Here is a 24130-nt window from a genome sequence, read left to right on the forward strand (position 1 = left end):
AAAACATAATCTCCACCTTCCGGCCTGTCTCAGATAACACATCTAGCCTGGCATGTATTAGTTATAGAGATCCAGAGCAGGGACATACATATATATATTTTATTAAAGGGATACTTCACTTTCACATAAAATAAACATTAAAAATATATATTAAAAAAAAATGAAAGAAGTTATGGCAAAATAAAGGCCCCCTCACACATTAGTAGGACACTCTAATGCGTGAGGGGGCCATGAATTTTCCATTACTTTTTTCATTTATTTTTAATATATTTTTTAAATGTTTCCCCCCGCCGAAAGTGAAGTATCCCTTTAAGTGAATCTTCAGTATTGTGCTAAAGCCCAGTCTCTTCATCTGTGCTAAAAGTACCATCTCACTGAGCCATCTGTTCATGTTTGTGAGTGGGTGAAATGGCCTTTTATATTGTTTGTCATGGCTTTCCAAAGACAAACACAATTTCCAAAGGTCACATGTCTGGAATCTAATAACACCCTCACACCCAAACAGAGCTACATACATATGTGCTTGGGATGCATAATGCATGTCCCTTTCCAGAGGAAACTTGAAATGACTACAGCCTCATCACACATTATACCACACATAATAATAGGCCTTGAAAATGTATGAGCTGCTATTGAGAACTATATTCATGGACCATATTTCAACGTGCAAATCGGAAACACAACGAGCCGGGCAGCAAATTAGGAGGAACCATATATTTACAGTTAGAAACCATCATGTACAAATGTACATATATTGTAGAAGATCCACATTTTTGCTGATCCACACAGGCTGGCTATATCCCCATGAGGAATTGCTGTATTTGGATAAATCGAGTTTGCTTCCTTTTAGCCGTTGCATTTTATATTGGCTGTTGGGCTGTTTGTTAATTAGCTTAGCTTATTTTGATTGCAATTGCATAAAAGTTAAAACCCACAAATCACACATGTCTGTTAAAAACAATCGTAGATAAAACACACATCAAATCCATGACTTATTTCCATTGTGGCCCTCTCACAAACAAACTGTTTGTGTTTTCAATGTGTAGCAGTCATAGCTACTGTATAATAAATAAAACCAATTTACATGATAGAAAAAGAACACAATGACATTGTATAAAATGAAAACGGGACCATATCCAACAGCCATTTTTTTATTTAATTGCTGTATCCAAGATCTTACATTGACAAGCACCTACACAGTATATGGTACCCAGGGAGGCGACCAGCGTTTTACTAACCGTTCTCAGTAGCGGGGGGCGGGGCAGGAGGACAGTACTCCATGGTGGAAAATAATGCTCGCCGCTGGCATTGCCTGGGGGGCCGATAATTTACGATTCTGTGCCTATCGGTACATAACTCGGACGGGGCTGAGTAGGCTCAAGCGAACTTCGCAACGTTCTGCACGGCAACTCGCACGCTTTAACGCGCTCTGTGGTGCTTCTCGTGGCTCAAGTTCGCTTGAGACTGCGCCCCTCTGTCGCGGCCCAAAACTTTACTTTATCGGCGAAAAAAAGTAGTCCGCGGTTGTTGGAAAAAGTAATGTCTTAATGTCGGGAGTTGAACCCGGGAGGTGTGGGTTGGGAGTCTAGTGATTAACGGGGCAAGCCACTGAGGCTGGTGCTGAAATTGGGTATTCGGGCTATATTAAAATCTGACAACGCCGTTCCCAACTCTTCTAATGTAGAGCGAAAGAAGCCCTGCTCGCTCCAGGGAGTGTGTGTGCACAGTTTGACGTTGATCGGAGATGAGCTGTTCACAGACAGACGGACACACGGACGGACGGACAGGACAGGGTGCAAAACATAGTCTCGGCCACGCCTTCGGCCTGTCACTGATGATTTTACAGAGATTACTTAATTCATTAGAACCCTATAAATCTGAGCCAGGCAGTTCTGCACTTGGATTACTGTGTATGGCATTCAAAATATTCAAGGAAGTTGTAAGATACTGTAATAAACATTAGTCTTGCATTTGTTGAAGCTCTTCTTCATGGGTGAGTTGTGTGTGTAGTAAATCAGCTCATGTCCCCTAAAATCCAGTATTGCCTACTTTAAAGACGTGGTGAAATGTGTCTTAAGGAGACACAATTGGGCTGCTATGTTATTTATCCAACTCAAGATGACGGCCAGACGGTGCATTACTCGTTTTATACTCAAACGTAGTAACATAATGACACGCTTTACACTGCCCCTCTCTTAATCCCTCGGGCTGCATGAAATGCAGGGCATTGCAGGCTACAAACATAGCCTTCTCTGGCTAATGTCTTCCCATAGCCCAAGTGGATGGGACCTTCTAATTTGTTCATAAGCATACAGGCTACCGTTTCAGACTGAAACTTCAAAATCAAATCACAGAAACGGCCATTTCACCAGGACTTAAAACACTTACTTAAATGTACTTGCTGTACTATTGTGCTAAATTGCTGACAGAGTGACATGCATATATATACTGTACATAACACAGACAGATAGTTTTGTACTTACTAGTACCCACCTAGCAAGCACGATGCTGAACTCTCAGAGAATCATTTGATATGTTTAGGAGGATATTTTCTTCATAAATCAATAGAGAGTTGCTAAAATTATTCAACAAGGAGAGACGTACAGTATCACAAATATCAAAAACTTTAGCATCTGAGGGTATATTACACCTCAGATGCTAAGCCATTTCAAAAGACCCCTTAAAAATCACGTAGTGACTCTGGGGAGACACCAACCCCCAGATTGAGAACCAATGTGAGAGAACAATCAGTAAAATCTTGGACTGAGCTACTAAAAAAGTAAACATGCTTTTTGGCCTTGAGGGAACATTTCTCTGCGTTTTACATATATTGGCTACCTTTTTTAATCTGTTTAAGAACACCCACGAATCACGACTTCATGACCTACAGTAGAGGAGCCCAAAATGAGCTTGTACCCCAGGTGTTCACAGCTCCAGGGAGTGCAGGCTGCTCAGACTCTGTCTTCACCTAGATTTTGTGCTGACTGAATAATGAGAGCTGTGAGGACGGGCGGGGCCGGATTCAACGACCTTGGAGCTGTGTGTCTCTGAAGAGCAGCTGGTGTGAATCTTCATTACCTGCCCTGTCGATGTTGCAACCTTGAATAAAACGTCTTCCCTAATGAGGAAGAAGAGAGCTGTTTACGATAGTTTTCTTCGAGCAATGCTAAAGACATGGTTGTCTTGTCATTCCCTCGCTTGACTGTCCTTCTGGCCTACCTTTAGTCACATTCATATTCACAGTTAATTTCTACAATTATTTCCAATATACAAAGTATGATTGGCATGTGGATATGTTAATATACTGTAGTCTATATCCATATATTATAATATAGTATTATAATCATATTATAAATATTGAACCAATGAAAAGTACTGACAAGAGTTTGGTTAAATAATAAGTACATTGCATCCGTTGGAATGTTATTTTTTTCCCATTTCCTGAAAAGTAATGGCTTTGGACATACAAGGTTTCCACCCGACGCCGACGATAGGCAATTCTTCCTGTGGCTTTTCTATTCCTGTGGCTTTTCCCTGCGTGTCATCACGCTTTAACATCTATAACCTCCATCTCGCCATCATGAGTGGATGACATTCTGTGTACTTAGAGGATGACACCCTGCCCCACCCCGCCTGCTGCTGAAGACAGACTGTGATGGAGCGATGGACGTGCTTTATTTCACCTCCTCAGTCTGTAGCCATGTCAGCCTAATGGTTAATGGCCCCACTCATACTATAGCCAGCACCTGTGATCCCGCCCTGACAAATGTCCTCCTGACAAACTCAAGGAGAGCCCTGTGTCATCAAGGGTGACACCTGACGTGTGTGTGCGCGTGTGTGCGCCTGTGGCGTACTGTGTACAGTATAGTACACTGGTTTATGTACAGTAAGTGTCCTTGTATGTCCGAATGTGTCATTCCATGTTAGTGTGTGAAAGAGAGCGTGAGTACAGATACAATGTGTGTTCATACATTATGTTTGTTGTATAATGGATTAAGTGTGTTTGCCTGTTTCCCTGTGTGTGTGTGCATGGGACAGCAGGCATACATACTATACATGTTTGTACATTACTATGTTGCCGTTTAGACTCTACCTAAAATAATGGAGCAGTTGATTCAGAATGCTGCTGCTCGAGTCCTCACTGAGACCAAGAAAGTTGATAATATCACAAAAAATGTTGGATCACTGGCTTCCTTCAAAACAATCCTTAAAATCCACCTTTCAGGAGGCCAAAAGGGGAGGTAAACTCACTTCTTCCATAGAAAGGTGATGGCATTCACTGCCTACAGTTTTATTTGTATTTTTCCCCTTTTCTACTTTGTACATAATAGTGTTTTATATTTGTTGATGATATTGTATTTTTGTGTTATGTTGATGAATTGAATACATAGGACTACAATGGAAACGAGTCTCCAGGACATTTTTGTGTTATCCTTTTAGCTCAAATGTCTGACTGTACCTCGTGCTGTTACATTTCTGTCTAATAAAGTATTCAATCAATCAATCTACCTTCTATCCTCATCACTTTGTATCACTTGTTTTCATAGTGCTCGATTTACTTTACCACTGTATTTTACTCCGATCGTGCACTTTGTAGGTTGATCTGGATATGACAATTTCTCAATTGTAATTGCCTAAATTGTAAAACCCTATAACCTCCATGATTGTGTTATTCTGTCATCTGTTGTAACCCGTCTGTATTTACTGCACTTGACCAACAGACTTTTCCTGAACTGACAGTCAACCTTGAACTTCAGTTCATAACTTTTGTTGCTCTCTAAAGCACTTTGTGACAAACTTACAGTAAATGGCAATGCTATCAGTGACTTCTACTTGACCTGATGCTGTTCACTGTTTCCCCACCAGCAAATCCCTGACGTGTCACCCACCGGTCGATGGACCACCCTGGTACCTCTGCTCTTCATCCTGGTGGTGGCTGCAGTCAAGGAGTTCATCGAAGATCTGGTGAGAAACGTTGTTACTACTTAAATTCTACATGGGGCCAGACCATTATAAATACACCCAGGGACTGTTTCTTTTGAGCTTTTATAATGGGATTTTAGACCAGAACAAAAATGTCACGTTCTCTTTTCTGTCTATGATATACGCTACGATGTTCTCAGTGCAGCAGAAAATCCACAACGAAACAAAACAAAAAAATATAAAAAAAATGCCTTCTCTCCCACGAATGTTTCTATTACGCTTCGTAGGCCCACTGGCCTCAATTTAATTGACCTTCCTCAAACAAGTTCAATTGAGTTTCCCCTGTAGGGAGTGTACTGCAAAATCCTGAGTGTTGATTTCACCCTTGGGAGTGTGAAAATGGACCTTAAGGGTTTTACGGGACCTGTAAGAGTTAAATTAGCACTCAGGATTGGAGTATGAGGGTCTTTTGTTTTTTTTATTGCATCCAGGTTTCACAGTCTGTCCTCTGAGTGTTTCCAACTGTGTCCCTGTGGAGCAGAGAGAAGACAGTGATGCTTACCCAACCACAACAGGATATCCCCTGACACACACAGACACACAAACGCACACCACACGCACAAAAACTAGCATAGTGGACCTCAGACATACACAGGGAAACGCATGCACAGTGTGCACACACACCAAAGATAGACACGTACATGCACAAGCACACCTACAGAGACATGCACAGATGCACATAGAAATATAGACACAGACGGGCACATTTCAGACAGACGTAGAACATGTACTGCAGATACAGACACACACACACACACACACACACAGACACACACAGACACACACACACACACACACTCCAGAGGCCACAGCTGTATGCTCTGAACTCGGACTACTCATTGAGTCAGTTAACATTACATGATAAAACTGAATAATTTAGTTACGGCAATGCATCTCTCCTTTGCCTGCTAAAGTTTGTCAGTACCAAGTCAGAGAATGTTGCATTATGCTGTATTGCAGTGACCCTGCAATGCGATCCTTCTACCCTGGTCTCAGTGGACAGTTACTCTATACCATTTGCTCGTATCTAGTGCTGAGGTGGCCAGCGCAGCACTTTTCTTCCTGGCCTCTCGTGACAAACATGGGCATGGAGCAAATGATGACTCTGTCCTTATTGAAGGTCACCTGCACAACATGTATTTTCTACCGCTGCTCTGTCCCTCCCAGGTTGACATGCCAGGGCAGCATCGACCTCTTGAGCTTCATGAATGATGCATCGTAGGTTCAAACTGTAGATCGCACCTGCTGATAGCTTACCTTACACAGTGTGCTCTCTAGAAAGAGATGCCAGGAAATCTATTCCGAGCGGTCTTAATTTTTTTATTGTTGTTATTCAGTGTTATTCTTTAGAATTTCGTCTTAATGCAGGACAAATCTGATATGCCATGGAATCTGTTTTTGCAAGTTACAGCGCACTGATGTAATAGATATTGTCTAAAACTAAATGAAGGCAAAGCTTAACTGTGAAGATTCAAACTTAAACAGCGATCCCCTTTCTGTGGATTTAGACATTAAAAAAAAGCAATTCAGTTCAAATCAATTCAGTTCAAATTGTACGTCATCATCAGTTAAGGAGACCAGCGGCAGCCCCTGATTTGAAACATTGCAGACGGGTCACTCATCACTTCAATACATTTGCTTCTGCAGACATAAGACACTGCACTGTTTCATGTTGAAGCAATCTAATTACAGCGAGGATGAATCAGTCATGTGATGTTGCTGCTTTTACCACCGTCACTCTACGGCTTTCTATACCAGGTCTTTCAGTGGGTTAATCCAGGGAACACTGCAGATGAAGACCTTCTCGTCTTGCACTTTCTTTCTCTGGTTGAAGTCTACAGAGACCTGATACTGCAGTATCTACACATAACCTCAGCCCTGCCTCTCTGCCTCCACCGTACTGTGATTACCTACATAATTTACATAATACTCCCCTCCTTCATGAATTCACAGATAGAGAATATAGTGTGTGAGAGGGGCAGAGAGCTTGGAAGTAAATGTGTGTTGGGCAGGGGGCAGAGGAGAAAAAAAACGAGTTAGAGAGCGAGAGACGGCACACAAAGAACAATGTGAAATCTAAAAATAGAGAGGTAGAAAACGTGAGGGGTGGGTGGGGCGAGTGTAAGAAAGAATACAGCCAGGGAGAAAGATGGGGACAGCGTGAAATAGCCTGGAGAGGTGGAGTACACGAGTCGGCTAGCACGGATGAAGGAAATAAGCCGTCAGCCCATGCTTTTCAGTGGTGGGTGGGTTGGGGTGATGAGTGGGTTTTAGTAAAGGTCTCCGGCTACCTTTTACAGATGGTGAGGAGCTAGCACTGTGTGACGGGCCTATTCATTCATTAGCCACAATGCAGGGATGTTTGACCCATTCAATCCGTCCATTCAATCCATTCAAGCGCGGCACTCGGTGAGCTATGAGCTTGTAGATCTGCTATTGTTTTATAGCCAAAGAAATCTTAAAATGACAGGGATGCGTTCCCGGGTTGAATGGGTTATTCATGTTTAATTCTACTGGATTTGCACAAGCAAGGGGGGGGCAGTGTTAGGATAGGAGGATACAAAAAAAGATTATGACGAGAAAGGGAACAGGGAGACATTTGGAAGACATTATAAAGAAAAGTGATGAAGAACAGGGAATTTATATTGAGAAAACAAAAAGAAATGGGGGAAGGAGGGAGGCAGGGTCTGTTGAAAACAGAAGTAAGAAAGAAATGTTGCAGAGCCTCTCTTTGCCACCTGTTATGATTTCTACTCCTCAAAGGAGAATTCCTCAGATAGATTGCTGAGCAGCTGCCTTAGTTGAGCTTAGTTGAACCGATACTCTGCCTTATGTTTGCACTTTAGATATTGGTTGTTCAGTAAGTACCATATCCAGTATTGGACAGTCATTAGGGGCCATGTTCACAGAAAGCGTTTTCTGAGCGAAGGAGCGCACGGAGCGTCTATTGATTCCTGCATCGTTCAAACCTATCAACTGTAGCTGTGCTTGGACGTCCTGCCATCTACGTTATTAGCACAAATAGCCTAGCTTGAACAAGGGTAAACATGGACTTCTCGTGGTTTTAACCATTCGACGTCAGGTCGTAAATTACTGGATCGTCAGAGACAACCAGGAGGATCAAATGTGACACTGATGAGCACCGCTCCCCTCCAAAAGTTAAACTACTTTCTGCTTGAAGCTTTGCAGGGCGCTCTGCCAAGAAATGCTGGATGCAGAGAGCGCTGAAGCGTGATGCTTGCCGCTGGGGAGAGGAGCGCTGCAGCTTGCCTTTACCATAGAAATGCATGGCATAAAGGCACGGGCAGCTCAAAAGACCCTTTTGTGTGAACACGGCCCCTTACGCGAGTACTGTACTTAAGTACATTTTTGAGTATCTGTACTTTTCTTGAGTATTTGTTATTTGGGAATCTTATGACTTTCACTTCACTACATTTCAAAGACAAATGTTGTCCTTTTGACTCACTACATTTCTAAGAAGGTACCCAATCCAGATCCATGTGCGATGTTTATGGTTATGGCTATGTCTGTAAAGGTTAGACTAGGCTCATGTTTGGAAAGTTGCAGGTTTGAATCCGTATACCGGTATGGGAAAAGTCTGAGCGAAGTAACTGTCTCTACCGCTGGACAAGTCTTGAGTATGGTACAAACATGGTTTCACAATAATGTTTTATTGAACAACCGTAGATGTGGGTGTATGCTACTGTATGCACACATCCCAGGTGTGAGTGCAGAAGGCGTTGCTAAAAAAGAGCATGATTGCTCAGCATAGCTATTCCCTGGGTAAAAGCAGGTTTAAAATATGCAGGGTGTTGAGATGCCGCTATTCGCTGCTCACTGTTTCAAACTTCACTATCAGATATAATGGAGTTAAGGATGGTGCTGTATCAATCAACCTGTCAAAATATACCACGAAGTGTAAATTCAAGACATGCAGGGCAGCCATTTTATTTTCCCCTTATTGGAAACACAGATCTCTAAGCTAGTTATTGAAAGCTACCGATTATTTCCATGCTGTGCCTAGTTTGCTCTGGAGCCACGTATTGTTTACAAGCCAGTACAAATCATACATTTGGATCACGGCAGTTGACCAGCTGTCCCTCAGACCCCACAGTTAAGATCGATCAAAGGTGGCTGTTGAAATCCAGGACAGAGTTTGTTCTTGTCTAGTGAGCTTTTGTTCCTCCTCGTTCGTCCATCGATTCTTTAATCAGGCATGGTGTGTCTCCAGGGTTATGGATGAGGATGTTACTCTGCCTCATATTGGCTGGCCGCTTACTTAATTAGTATTAATGTGTTTCAGGATGGAATGTGTCTCTAATGAATATTGTCCCCTTTTTGTTTCATTACAGAAACGTCACAACGCCGACAATGTCGTCAACAAAAAGGAATGTCAAGGTAGAGGAAATTACCTGCAAAACACTGTATACTGTATAAATAATACACTGCTCAAAATAATTAAGGGAACACTTGGATCCCTTCATTCTTTTGAGCAGTTTTTGTTAGCGGTATGTACACAGTTCATGAAAACTCAAAATAATTAAGGGATCAAAGTGTTCCCTACATTTCTTTGAGCAGTATAGTTGGGATAGCATGTGTAGGCTAAACAAGGAAAGTGATCTACAATCTCTTTTTAACTCTCTCCCCTCTCATCACCTCTCTCTCTCTGTTCATCACAGTATTAAGAAATGGTGCCTGGGAGATTGTTCACTGGGAAAAGGTATGTTCCCACACTGTCATCATATGGAGCTGAAATGTAAACTGTGACATTACAGGGTCATTAACAGCTAGCGTTCTGTTAATCTAGAGTGCAGGACAGATTCAACCACTTTCACCATCCAATGTGTTCTCACATGCACACAAGCGCACGCACGGGCGGGCGGGCGGGCGGGCGGGCGGGCGCAAGCACTTCCCCATCAGCATCCAGCCACTAATTAGGGTAATCCAGTGTTTCCATGTGGACAGCCATGTCTGGCTGTGCCTGAAGACACGGGGCAATGTACATAGTAAAATCCTCAGCGTTCATTTAACACTGAGAGAGTATAATATTAATTTACACACGTGTGAGTTAAATGAACACTGAGGATTTTTCTGTGCACCTACAACAAGAAACACCCAGACAAGTGCATGCAGCCTTAGCCTATTTAAATCATTTAGGCATTTAGCTGATGGACTAATTTAGAACGACTGTAACAATAGTCTCGCGTAGCCAGACAACTATTCCACAATCTCTGAATGCTATATAGAGTCTCGAACTACACCTCCTGAAATCCGAGAGAGGAAACTGGCACTTCCGTTCACGAAAATATATTTTAAAATATCTTTACATTTTATTTCTTAATTTCCATTTCTGCTAAGCAGCAAGCTAAATATACTTAGATGATTTTGATTTATATTAGGATAAATTTGCGCGACTGTAAAGACGAAACGGAAGTGGGGAGGAGGCTTCACATCCGGTTTATATTCTAATCATGATCAGAGCTTCCGAGTCCCATACTGTATGACCGGAAACATTTGAAAATTGTGGGAGGCAAATTTTAAGAGCCAGTGTGAGGTATCAGACTACTACTAGATATTACTAGACGCACACAACCTTTTCTCTAAATAACCATTTTAAAGTTTCATGGTTGACATTACCTTCCCTTCAGGGAATTTGTGTTGGTCAGGTGCAGTAGAAAAGGGACATGAAGATACAGTAACGCAATATAATGTAATGGAGTAGATAATAAAAGACTAATGCGATCACTGATGCAGTACGTTTAAAAGTTATAAAGGGAGACACAAGACATAAAAAGGGATTTATTACATTAAAGAATGGTTTTGGTGGCTGCAGATGATGTTGCATTAGTGAAGTGTCTGTGTAAAAATACTATCGACATTTTAAATTGTGATACTGGTGATGGCATATAATTTTTTGCCATTATAGTGATGAGCAGTCTTCTTTGGCATAGCAAGGTCTGAATAATGAATATGTTTTACATCTGGAGTTCATACATATTGTAAAAGCTACTTCTCGCTCTGATTTGGGCTAGGTCTCCACTGACTACCTTTTTACTTAACTTTGTTTATGTTGATGTCAAAGGTTTCTTAACACTTAATACAAGGAAGAAAGTCTTTAATAATGATCCGCTGCAGCAGGCTGCGGATCCTTATTAAAGACTACTAAACTAATCACTAATCAGACTCCTAAACTAAGGCAAATTTAAACCAGTTCAACCTCAACTATACCTCAAGACTGTTCTTTTGAGGTATAGGACAGAAATACTATGGTAAGGTTTTGGGCAGGAAACATTTATTTTGAAGAAATAATGATATCATCATAGAAATAATCATAGTTTTTTCGTTATATATATATATTGTTGATGAAGATACTGTTTACTGGAAAAATATAGAGACATTACACATCCTGTACACAATAATTACAGCCATTAGGGGTTTGCTGTGGTATGAAATGTAAAATCACACCTCATTGCTTTGCTAGCATTTATGATTGAAAAGGGTGAGAAAAAGACAACCTGTACTTGTGCTGAGGTTTTTGACAGATCAAAGACACTCAAGCCTCTAGATTAAGGTAAATGTCTATCGGCAGAGCAATTGATGGGTTCACAAGTTAGACACAGCAGCAGAACCGGTACAGCCAGTGCTATGAGAACAAAAAAGGTGGTCCTAATAAAAATGGACACTGGCTTTTATTTAATTTCATTATCGGTCTAGACTTCTGTGGATCTCCAAATAAAGCAGAAGAGGACATAATATTTCCATGCTGGTTAGTTATGGCTATCATTATTCAAACTTGCATGTCGTCATCGGAACATTGCTGATATACCTCTTCAAGGAAGAAACCCCACATCAACAGTTTCAGTTCACAATACTTGGGAATTTGGGTGCTGATGGGAGACTTTCTGACTGTGTGGAACTCAGAGAAAACACAGTGTAGTGTATGTAGTGTAGTGCGTCAGTTCACCACCCTCAAACTAGACCCTTCTCGAAAGAAGGAATGGAGCAGCTTTTATTTATACTCGCTGTGGTCATGGCCTTGATGCATGTACGATTGTACGTAGATATACAAAAATGCCTCGATATGTTTTCTCATATCTCACATTTCTAGTCTCAGGTTTCTCCTCATGTTCTGTCTACAAGCAACGTGCAGTGCACCAATAATGCATCTATTTTTCACAGGTTGTGGTGGGCGATATTATTAGAGTAAATGGGAGTGATTTCGTCCCTGCGGATACTATCATTTTGTCGTCCAGGTATAAGGGGTCCCAAAAACCCCCCACCCCCCACCAGACCCTGGGAACCCCCCCCCCCCTCTCCTATTTCTCCTCCCAGTCCAGTCCCTCTTGCTCTTATGACACACAGCGCACCCTTTTTCAAAATTAACCTTTTCAAAAGCCATTCTGAACACTTCTTCCTGCTCTGCGTACGTATTCTCTCTGCCATGAGAGGGTTTTTTTCCTTAATTCTTCCCAGAAGCACTAACTATGCACTTTGAGACGTACTCCACAATCACGTTAATAAAAAAAAATATATATTTATTGCTGCTGAATTAATTTAATTATCGACATTACTTTCTAGTCCCATAAATTTTGTTTTCATATTGCCTACTTCTGGAGTCAGCATTTCTCATGATTACTCAGCCCGAATGGAGCTTTTGAAAAGCAGAACGACAAGGAGACGTCCGGCCTTGCCCTCATCATGCAGCGCTGCCCATTTGTGCTCCTCGCATACCTTACAATCGAAACAATTGTCTCTCTTCCCTGTCTGTCCGTCCATGTTGTCGTCCCCACCCCCCTCTTTCTCTTTCTTTTTTTCTTTCTCCTCTACACCCCTATTTTGCTTTCCCCACACACCCCTACATGCGACCGACTGTCTCCTACTCTCTCTCCCTCGCCCCCTGCTGGTGTGTGGTGGTAATATCAGCTGGGCGTTGGTGAGGTAGTCAGAGCGGCCAATGGGGATCACCTCCCGGCTGACCTCGTCATTCTGTCATCCAGGTCAGAAAACCAATCACACTGCAGAGAAATGATATATACGTGTGGGAGAGATTGGAGATGTGTGTGTATACACTAATACTTAGGCTTTATACTTTATAAACTTTTACTCACACACTTGGATACATTCACTCCTGGCCTGGGAGCTGCCTAGTAGAGCTCCACAGGAACAATTAAGCGTTTAACTTGCTTTGTCCTTAAAGGTCATTATGACTTTTAACTGTAGAGAGAACAAAGTGTGTTTGTCAATCGCATGCATTTTCCCCAGACGGTCCTGTTGGCTACCATTTGTCCTCCGTATACTTTTACACTGAGCAGGACTAGACGTTTAGCTCAGACAAGGCCAGGACCCTTTCTCTTTCTGCTGACACCAGTGATAAATATTTAATTTTCCACTCTTGGACGGAGGATGGGGCCTCTCATTACGCCTGCCAACTCCAGATATTGAGGTGCTGGGGTCAACACAGTGCCAGATTCCTCTCCCTTGTCTTTTCCTCGCCATTGTGGTGCTGTTGACCACTCTGGCACAGTTACTTTCACATTGTCTTATATTTTTTAATATAGATTTTAAAGCTCAACCTGGGTGAATAGAAACGGGGCATATTTAAGACAACATGCTCATATTTTTGAGACAGACTCTTTTAAGTTTGGGTGTGAGTGCATTTTCATCGTTCTTGCCTTTGCATGGCTGTTATTGTTCCCTGCATGTAGAATGTTCCTTTTTATGTGACAACCTGCTTGCAGCCAAATGCCAAGATCAGAGATACTATGTATCTGCCATGTGAATGGTCTTAACTGAAGTTCAGTAATACTCGGGCAGTAATGAAGTGCAATGCCATTCTATAAATGGGCACAGTGTTCTAACACTACACCTGTTTCTAGAATGTTTAATCCTAGCCTTCACAACAGAGCTCAGCTCCTGTCCATGAAAAAAAACAAGCTCTCATTGGGTTGCTACCAATACCAATATATTGAAAAGGCTCTTTGATTTTGGTTGGGCTCTAGTGCTCGGGGCCTTGTTTGAATAATTTTTTTTCTCTTCTGTGTATTTGCATAAATCACTCTATTAAAAGAGCAGCTAACCAGCTGACCCGGCTCACCTCTAACTCTCTGTCCCCTTGCCCGGTGTCTGTCCCCATACCCGTTGTCTGTCACAAGCCCATTTGTCTGCTCTAATCATTGTGCTCGGCATGCCTGCTGCCCCCGCAGCCCCCCCCCCCTTCTTTCTTCTCTCCTCTATCCTCCTCTTTGTCTTTCTATCTCTCTTTTTCCACTCCCTCCCTCTCTTTGTGGTATCTTGTAGCTCTCTCTGAAAGACAGCAGAACCAAGGGCAGCAGCAAACAAAGATGTTAACCTTGTCTGTTCCCTCAGTCTACACCATACTGTAAGAGTGTTAAAGGAAAACTATGGGTTACTTGCGTAACCCCGGTTTTGTAAATTGCGAACGAGTTGTTCACTATGGGAAACAGCGCCCTCCGGCGATGATACAGAAGCTTCACATTCACTCCCTCAGGGCCGAAACCCTTTTTGGCCCGATGGGCCTTTCGTCGCTTCCCAGCAGCCTCCTCGCCCGAGGGCATAAGAGGAGCAGGAACGCGGAAGTCATCCTCTTAACACACCAGCTTCCTTCTGCCAAGCAAAAAAGAAGGGTGTTTTAGTGAACAACTCGTTCGCAATTTACAAAACCGGGGTTACGCAAGTAACCCATAGTTTTGTTGCATTGCTTCTCTCGTTGTTCACTATGGGAGATATAAACCCCCGGAATGTACCTAAGAATCGAGGTACCACCACCTGCTGTCCCAGCCCTCCCCTGGGCGCCAGGGCCACGCCCCGAGGGGCGTGACCCTTGCCACCCAGGCGCCAACAGACCCACCGGGTCTAAGGCACGGAACAGGAGAAAAGTGGGGCCCTGACAGACCAAGGTCTGCCTTATAAACTAAAAAGCAGGCACAGCCTGTCTATTCTAGTGGGGGGAGGGCCCTGACAGACCGAAGTCCGCCTTATAAATCTAAGGCCCAGACATCGGCCTATCCTACACTAAGGCACAGAGGCATGAACAGAAACTACCGCGGTTCCATGCACCCACCCACCCTCAGGTGGAAGCCACACCCAGGACTGCGTGCGCCAATGAAGACGCCGCCACGTCCAGGCTGTAGAAAGCAGCGAAAGTCGACGGCGACGCCCAACTCGCTGCAGTACAAACGTCCTGAATAGACACCCCTCTGCAGAGGGCCCAGGACGCTGACACACCCCTAGTAGAGTGCGCCCTCAGGCCCTCAGGCACTGGGGCTCCCCTACTGGTGTATGCCAGGCGAATAGCCTCCACAATCCAACGGGAAAGCGTAGACTTAGTCACCGCCTTTCCCCCAGGCCCGGGGCCCAAGGAGACAAACAACTGGCTAGGCCGGCCCTGGGCCGCAGTCCTCTGGACATACAGCCGCAAGGCTCTCACTGGACAAAGACAGTGCAGCCTCCGATCCTCCTCTGAGGCAAACGGAGGCGGGTGAAAAGCCACCAACTCGGTTGGCGCAACCACCGTCAGGTGGTTCTTGGGGATGAACGCCGGGTTAGGTTTTAGAACAACCCTACTACCATCACCCGCAAACCTCATGCACTCCGGAACCACCGAGAGGGCATGTATATCGCTCACCCGTTTCGCTGTTGTCAGCGCAACCAAGAGTACTGTCTTGAGCGCGAGGAACTTCAGTTCCACCGTCTCAAAAGGAGGACGAGAGAGTGAGTCTAGCACCAGGACCAAGTCCCACGTGGGAAACAAAGACCTTGAGACAGGGCGTTCACGCAACGCGCCCTTCATGAACTGACCCACAAGTGGTTGTTTCCCCGCGGTTTTTCCATCGGGGAAACCAACATGGTTGGCCGAAATGGCCGCCAAGTACACTTTAACCGTGGAGAAAGCGTTCCCAAGATCCAACCTATCCTGTAGGAAGGTCATGATATCTGCGGCCGACGCCTGGAACGGGACCACAACCGGGGACTGTTCCATACACCACTCCTCGAACACGCCCCACTTAGCTCCATAGAGAGACCTAGTGGAGTGTGCCCTAGCGGCCTGAATAGTAGCTACCACCCTAGGTGGAAGTCCAGTCGCAGTCAAGTTCGCCCTCTCACGGGCCAGACCCACAGAGCTAGGTCTGCGGGTCTGGGATGATGAAGTTCGCCCCCCGCCTGCTGCAGCAGGTCCTCTCGCAACGGGAGGGGCCAAGGCCGCTCGTATAGGAGGGGAGCTATCTCCGACCTCCACGTGCCCCATGCTGGGGCCACCAGCAGCACCGTCAGGTCCCGGAGCCTGATCCGTTCCAGAGTGGGGTGGATCAGCTCCAGCGGAGGGAACGCATAAAGTAGCCCCCCCGGCCACTCGTGAGCCAGGGCGTCCAAACCCAGCGGAGCCTGTCCTTTCATTGAGAAAAACAGCGAGCACTTCGCGTTCTCCTCCGAGGCAAAGAGGTCCACCTGGGGCCGACCGAACCTGGTCCAAATCTGGACCGCGACCCCGGGGTGCAGAGACCAGTCCGAATAATGAGTCCTGCCTCTGGACAGAAGATCGGCTCCCCTGTTCAGAAGTCCAGGCACATGAGAGGCGCTGATTGATTTCAGGTGCAAGTTGCACCACAGTATCAGCCTCCGAGCCAGACCATCTAAGGTAGGAGACTTCAGACCTCCCTGCTTGTTGATGTAGGCCATGGTCGTGGTATTGTCTGTCCTGACCAGAACGTGACAACCACCGATGTGGGACCTGAAATGTTTTACTGCCAGAAAGACTGCCATCAGCTCCAAGTAGTTGATGTGTGCTTTCCTCATACTGCGGTCCCATAGACCCCTGGCCATCCGGCCCTCGAATGTTGCGCCCCAGCCTGTCAGGCTGGCATCTGTGGTGATCATCTTCCTCGAGATGATCCTCCCCATCGGGACGCCCTCCGACAGGAAAGAAGCTACTTTCCACTGTTGAAGGGATTGCATGCACGCCGCGGACACTGTCACGTGACGAAAACCCTGAGTGGCCGGGATCCTGAGGGAGCCCACCCATCTCTGAAACGGCCGCATGTGTAGTCTGCCCAGACGCACTAAGGAAATGGCCGAGGCCATGAGTCCCGCTGCCCTCATGCAGATTTTGTACTGGACCCTGCGTCCCAGTTGAAACAATGCCAGACACTTCAGGAAGGAATCTATCCTCTCCTGAGACAAACGCGCCCTGAGAGCGACCGAGTCCAGTGCTATACCTATAAAAGTAGCGCAACGGGACGGTGTGAGCACGCACTTCTCGAAGTTTAGCGTGAACCCCAGGGAGGTCAGGTGCGACACCACCAGACTGGTGTGATGACATGCTTCCTGACGCGAATCCGCCGTCAGAAGCCAATCGTCTATGTAACTCGCTATGCGAACGCCACTCTGCCTCAGAGGGGCTATCGCTGCCTGAGTGCATTTCACGAACACCCTGGGACTCAGGGACATCCCGAACGGGAGGACCAGGTACTCGTACACCCGACCCTCGAATTCGAACCGCAGGAATTTCCTGTGCGGTGGGTAAATAGGGATGTGGAAATATGCGTCCTTGAGATCTATTGAGCTCCACCAGTCGCCCTGGCGGACTGAGCGTAGTAACGCTGCTGCCGTCAACATTTTGAATTGAAAAGTTTTCAAATACCTGTTGAGAGCTCTGAGATCCATTATGGGACGTAATCCACCCCCTTTCTTCTTGACCAGGAAGTATCTCGAGTAGAAACCGAGACGGCTTTCTCCTGGTAGCACTTCCCTTACGGCATTCTTGCGTAGTAGAGAGGAGATCTCCTCTCGTAACGTCACCGCCGCTTGACCACTCGCTTGTGACAACAGTACTTTGTTGGACATGGGTGGTTTTGTGGAAAATTGCAGTCTGTAACCCTTTGCTATCGTACGAAGCACCCAGGGGTTGGGGTTGCATTTTTTCCATTGCTCGATGTGCAATGACAACGGATTTGGGGGGGTTGTTATTGTATTCGAGCGTACATGAGCCGCCATCTTGGCGCCACTCGTTGTCCTGACAACCGTGCTTGGTGTTACTTCCGGGCCCATGTACGCGGCCATTTTGGAAATACTGGCCACGCACGTGGGCGCCGCCATTGTTGCCGGCAACACGTGTCTGCGAGCAGCAGCGGCCATCTTTATTGGCAACACGTGTTGTGCAGTGGGGGCGGCCATTTTGGCTACACCCACCTTCCTTACAGCAATTTGGCTTATATTTACCTTGTGACTTTCTTTTATGGACCAAGGAAAATTTTGGCGTGACCCTTGTAGGAAATGACGGTTTTGGCCCGCCATAACGCCTTTTCTCTGTCCAACGACCACCATGGACCCCCGCGGGGGGGTCCGTAGTGGTCGTTGGCTCATTTTGGGTACCTTTGTTTGCAGAAGTTTTTGGTTGTTTATTACAGCATTTTTCGTCAAGTAAGAAACATTTGCAACAAAAGCACGGGACACATTCACATTTAACGGATACACATTTAAGTAATTCTCTAGGACAACATGTGTATTCAATTGTGCATGCACATTCACGTAATTTGCTACTGTGACATGTGTGTGTGTGTGTCTGAACTCGGGGCTCGTAGCGCAGTTCACTGTCGCCACTGACTCCGATGAAGGTCTCCTCCTCTTCCTCGTCGTCCTGGTACTGAGGCCCGCGGCCACTAGAACCCGATGCAGATCCCCCTTCTGAGGGGAGAGGGAACCGGGGGAGAGAGCCTCCCTGCACGTCTGGCAGGGAGTGATGGTGTCACCTAGTTGACCCCCCACGCTTGGACGTGCGACCTCTGTAACCGCCTCTCTGGTTAGGCTTGCTGGGTGGAGGGCGAGGACGGTCGTCCTCTCTCCGGTCCCGCTGTTCGCTTCTGGCGGCGGGCGGGGCGGAGAAGGAATGGGTCTGGCGAGACGGAGCGTCCTGTCGGGTCGGTGGTCTGCCTCTCTCCGGCCGCGGAGGACGGTTCTGGGGTTTGGGGGGAAAAGACCTGGTCGGAACCTGGATGCAGGACAAGGCAGCCTCGTCTTGAGCTTTACGCACTGCGGCGCTGTCCTGCAGGTAGCTCATGCCCCCCTTGAAAAGATTATCTGGAGTTACTTTTAGGTTCTGGAGATTCTTTTTGTCCTCAGGACCCTTGAAGTTGACGTGGTCGAGCCACCGCGCTCTCTCATGAGTAACACACAGTCCGATTCCCCTGCCAGTCCACTCTGTGGAGTATTTGTTAAGCAGGATAAGCTCCTGTGTGATGCGCCTCATCTCTGCTAGCTGCTGAGGTGTGGCGGTGTCTCCTGCCTCGCTCAGGAGTACTTTCAGGGACCCCTGCAGCAGCGCTGTGGCGTTGAGGGCTCTAGCTCCGGAGGTAAAAGCTTTGTGGAGAACTCTGGTGGCTGCAGAGCCAGACACGTCCTTCTCGTTGGTCAGAAGCGGAGGATCCTTAACCGTGGAGAAGGGGAGCTTCTGGTTCTTTGGTATGCTAAGGGCGAGTGAGAGGGCTAGGGTGCGATCCATGGGGGGAAGGGCCAGGAGACCGAGCTCGCTCGCACCCGCACAATCGATGTTAAAACGTAGCCTTTTAGGATCAGAGTCGGGGGTTAAAGGGGAATCCCACGACGATGAGAGAGCTGTGTTGAAACCCATAGCCAGGGGAAGCTTAGATTTCTTGGCAACCTTTTCTGCCACCGAGTCGAGACCCTGAAACTCCGACGGGTTGGCGGGGGGCTCCTCGGTGTCGTCAGCCGGCCATTTAAGACCGCATCTAATGGTAGCCGTTTTGTAGAGCTCCAGTAAAGTGGTCTCGCCTTTTTCGGCTGGTGGGAGAATGCTGCCAGGCTGAGCCGCAGCCGCCACCGCAGGCATCGTAACAGGGAGAAGGGTCCTCGCTTCAGGTGGACCGAGAACTGGGGGGCCACGGTCATCCGTGGCGTCAGCGTCGTGGAGGACGACCTCCCCGTCCCCCTGGACTTCATCGACGACTTCGAATTCTTCGATATCGTCATGGTAAGAGGTGATGGCCCCGTTATCGGCATCACCATCACCACTCACCGGCGGGGAATAGTAGCGGAGAGCCGCTCGATGCTCTGCGCTGCTGCAGCGGCCATCATGTGGGGAGAGAGGGGGATCCACGTGGGGCTCGCTGTCCTCGTAGGGTGCCCTGGATGTAGGAGAGCGTGAGCGGGGGTGCAGAGTAGACCTCGGAGCTTCCAGAGCTCGTGCAGAGCCGGCTGCTGCTGACGCTCGGGGCCGCCGACGTTCTTCCCATACGGAGGCTAGGCTAGCTGGCCCGCGGTCCGCCGATCGTCGAGAGGAATAGTAGCGGCGGTCTCCGTCGTACTCGTCCTCGCAGCTCTCGAACATGGCTCGTGGTGGTAGGAAGAGCCTCTGGGCCCTGTTGAACCTTTCCCTAAGCTCGGAGGTGTGCAAGCCTGCACACTCGTAGCATCTCGGGTCGCCGTAGACGGCGTCCTCAGCGTGTGCGAGCCCCAGGCAGCTAACGCAGTGGTCATGCTGGTCCCATTCCTCGAGAGGCTGGGAGCAAGAACGGGAGCCGCAGCGCCGCGGGGGAAGGTCCATGCTGGTCTCCAGCTGTCGGCGATCGGCGACGGCTGGACGGTCCCGTCGATCCATGAAGAGCTAACAAAGTTAGCGGAGTTTTCCACGCCGGGAAAATAGTAGTTAGAGGGAGAAAGGTTGGGGAACTCAGTGGACTGGGATCCAACCCGTCGCTATTGAGCTTGTAGAAACCCGCAACCTCGATACTTACAGTGTGGAGCTCCTTCACACGCTTGGCAGAAGGAACAAAGAGGATGACTTCCGCGTTCCTGCTCCTCTTATGCCCTCGGGCGAGGAGGCTGCTGGGAAGCGACGAAAGGCCCATCGGGCCAAAAAGGGTTTCGGCCCTGAGGGAGTGAATGTGAAGCTTCTGTATCATCGCCGGAGGGCGCTGTTTCCCATAGTGAACAACGAGAGAAGCAATGCAACAAAACTTCACAGATAGATTTTCAACCTTAAAGGACGATCTCACCCATTTTCAACTTATCTTCATATAATTGGTCCTCACTCTAATGCTCATTAAAAATTGTACCATTTTATCATGAGCATTAGTGAGGACCAATTATATGAAGATAGGTTGAAAATGGGCGAAGTCGTCCTTTAATTCCATTGTTCTTATGTCAGGAGATCAATAATAATAGTGTAGCAAAAATACCCTATGTCTTCTGTCTATTTCTCCACGAAATGTTGACGACTGCAGGGAAATGCACAGAAGACATGGGGTATTATTTTGCCACACTGTTATTGATCTCTTCACATCAGAACAATGGGATTTAGGTTGAAATTGGTGAAGTTTTCCTTTAATTTAACCCTGAGAGTGTACAAACAGAATCATATTGACATTTGGTTACCTTTGTTCACTCTCTGAGTTAAATCACCACTGAGGACTTTCCTGTGCACACTTTCTCTGTCACGGTGATTCAAAGCATAACTGTAAATGGTGATGTTCATCCAACACAACTAGTCTGTCATTTAGTTGTACTGCATCTTTGTTTTGCGCGGCTCTTGTTTGACGATGTTTTTCTGCCATACATCCCCCACCAATCAGCACCTTCCGCCTCAGTGGATGATTGAGAATGAATTTGACGCTTAACCACTTAAACCCTACTGTATATATTTTGTTTACCAGAGTCCCACAGGGGTCTATACTTGGTCCCCTCCTTTTTCCTTCAACACCAAATCTCTTTGTCGAAAACAGCCAAGCTTGTAGATCGGCTATTTTCGACAAATGTTCGCCTGTTATGACATACTAGGGTGGATTGCTAGGGTTTAAGTGGTTAATGCAATCTTGTCAGTTACTCAAATGTTACTTGCAGTAAACTGAATATTTTGTCTAGATAAAGCTATAGACTACGGTGCTCCAAGCCTCTATCTCCTTTCTCTCGTCACTAGTGAACCGCAGGGGATGTGCTACATTGAAACGTCAAACCTGGATGGAGAAACAAACCTCAAAATCAGACAGGTGACCAAGCCGCTTAACCTTTCTTACATCTACTGGCAATTTCTGTAAGTTGAGTAGGTAAGCTGCTGTGATGATGTTGAATAAGCCATTATGATGATGTAAGTTGATGCCAGGTGAATGTCTTGATACTTTCATAAAGGGGGTGTAAGTGATTTTTTCAGTTAAAATAAGAGTTAAATGGCTCTATATTCCCACAGTAATCTAATCGTTGCTATAGGGCAGGCTGTTTGTTCAGTAACAGGGATCTCCCTGTCTCTCCAGATCGTTAGTAAACAACACAAAATAAATGTTCAGGCTGGGATACCAATGTTATCCAATCAGGAGAGAAAACTCAAACAGGATACAGGATAACTAGTGAATTGGAAATTGAAAGAAAAAAAAAGGAATTGGAACAAATTGAAGCTTCTCTATTTGACCGACTACATCAAACGTGATGTGGACTTGGGCAAATACTGTGGCATGGTCATGCTGGACCTCCAAAAGGCATTGACACTGTAAATCACTCTATATGATTGATAAGTTGAAGGCAATCGGTTTTGACAGTGCATCTATGAACTGGATTAAATCTGGAGGGGAGAGAACAGGTGGTGGAAGTGAGCGGAACCCTGTCCTCCCCCCTCCCAGTGAGCTGCGGCGTTCCTCAAGGAAGCATATGTGGGCCTTTACTGTTCCTAATTTATGTTAACGACATGACATCAGCATGTGACTGCAATTTGTTCTTGTTCGCGGATGACTCGGCACTCCTGGTCTCGGACAAGGACAAATTGCAGGTTGAAAAAGCCCTTAGCTCTGAACTCTGAAAAATCTGCACATGGCTCGCTGACAACAAACTATGTCATTATATTACACCTGGGCAAAACTGAATCCATTCTTTTTGGGTCCATAATGAACCTCGGTAAGACCAAAGACTTTACGGTCAATGTGGGTGACCAATGTTATCACAAGGAAAGATGACATTTCCAGTGGAAAAAATAACAAAAATAATCAAGAAAGTCAACCAAAGAACAACATTTTTGGGCAGGATTTCCTCGTTGGTTAGTAGGAATGCACTGAGGACACTAACTGGAGCACCCATCCAATGTCATTTTGACTGCATGCACCTCATAGTACTCTAGCACCTCAAAGGCATTAAAAGCAAAACTTCAGACGTCTTAAAACAAACTGATCAGGTTACTACTAAACCCCACACCTAGGACTCCTCTAACCCCTGCTCATTGTGCTAGGGTGGCTCAGGGTAGAGGACAGAGTACAGCAACTTGCAATGGGCCTGGTCTTCAAGATACTCACTGTCAAACTACTGCAATAACGTGAGAGACAGGCACAACACCAGAGAGAGCTCCACTGATCTCGTTCAACCCAGATTCGGCACAAACAAGGGAATTACATTTGTTCTACTGTTATGCTACCAAAATGTGGAATGCCCTACCACCAGCCATCACAAATGTTTTCTGTACATACACTTTTATTGCTACTAGTGTTGATGATTTCTTGTATGTGTGTATGTCTTTAAATGACGTGATGAATTGAATACACAGGACCACAATGAAAACAAGCCCTCGGGGCTTTTTGTTTTCCTTGTGGCATCATTGTATAATCGTACCACTGTAATATTTGCAAACTGTTAATAAAGAATTCAATCAATCAATCAATAAATGGGTTCTCTCTACTGATTGGAGGAAAATGGTGACCCATCTGGAAAGATGGGGAGACCCCTGTAGTCCATGAGCCAGAGCCCCAAAATTGAGCAATGATTATCGAAAGAGTGGGCAAAACCAAACCTATATTAAATTGTTCATAGGGTCAATACGAGTAAATAAATATATGATAACCTCTCCACAGGAGCAGCTTTTTCGTGGTTATCACACATTTTGTTATTTTCCCCATACGTACATGACAGGTGAAAAAATGACAATTTAAAAAAGAGTTATCATAATGAAACTTCCTGAGTTGATTACTTACATGAAGACAATGATTTATCGTATTACAAGTTTTCTGAAATTGTATATTTAAATATGCAAATTAGGCATTAGGAAAATATGCCCACATTTGCATAACTTTCCAGAATCAACATTGGAACATTGGACAAAGCCAGAGTCAACATACTTATTTCATTTTGTTAAGATGTTGGA

At 45.9% G+C, this 24130-nt stretch overlaps 1 protein-coding gene across 3 annotated transcripts in view; it reads left to right on the forward strand.

The window, feature by feature from the left end:
* atp8a1 (ATPase phospholipid transporting 8A1) overlaps positions 1–24130 on the forward strand; it is a 168929-nt gene that overhangs the window by 39205 nt on the left and 105594 nt on the right. For 2 of the 3 annotated variants that reach the window (XM_080415273.1, XM_080415275.1), the window contains exons 4-8: positions 4867–4965; positions 9336–9381; positions 9663–9703; positions 12907–12980; positions 21932–22001. In XM_080415273.1, the coding sequence (XP_080271399.1) occupies positions 4867–4965; positions 9336–9381; positions 9663–9703; positions 12907–12980; positions 21932–22001 (330 nt within the window). Of the gene's footprint in view, positions 1–4866; positions 4966–9335; positions 9382–9662; positions 9704–12162; positions 12237–12906; positions 12981–21931; positions 22002–24130 lie in introns of all 3 variants that reach the window. The other variant, XM_080415274.1, reaches the window with a different exon arrangement.

This window comes from Gymnoscopelus braueri (assembly GCF_963280865.1).
Source record: "Gymnoscopelus braueri genome assembly, chromosome: 20".
In the NCBI taxonomy this organism is placed as follows: Eukaryota; Metazoa; Chordata; class Actinopteri; order Myctophiformes; family Myctophidae; genus Gymnoscopelus; species Gymnoscopelus braueri.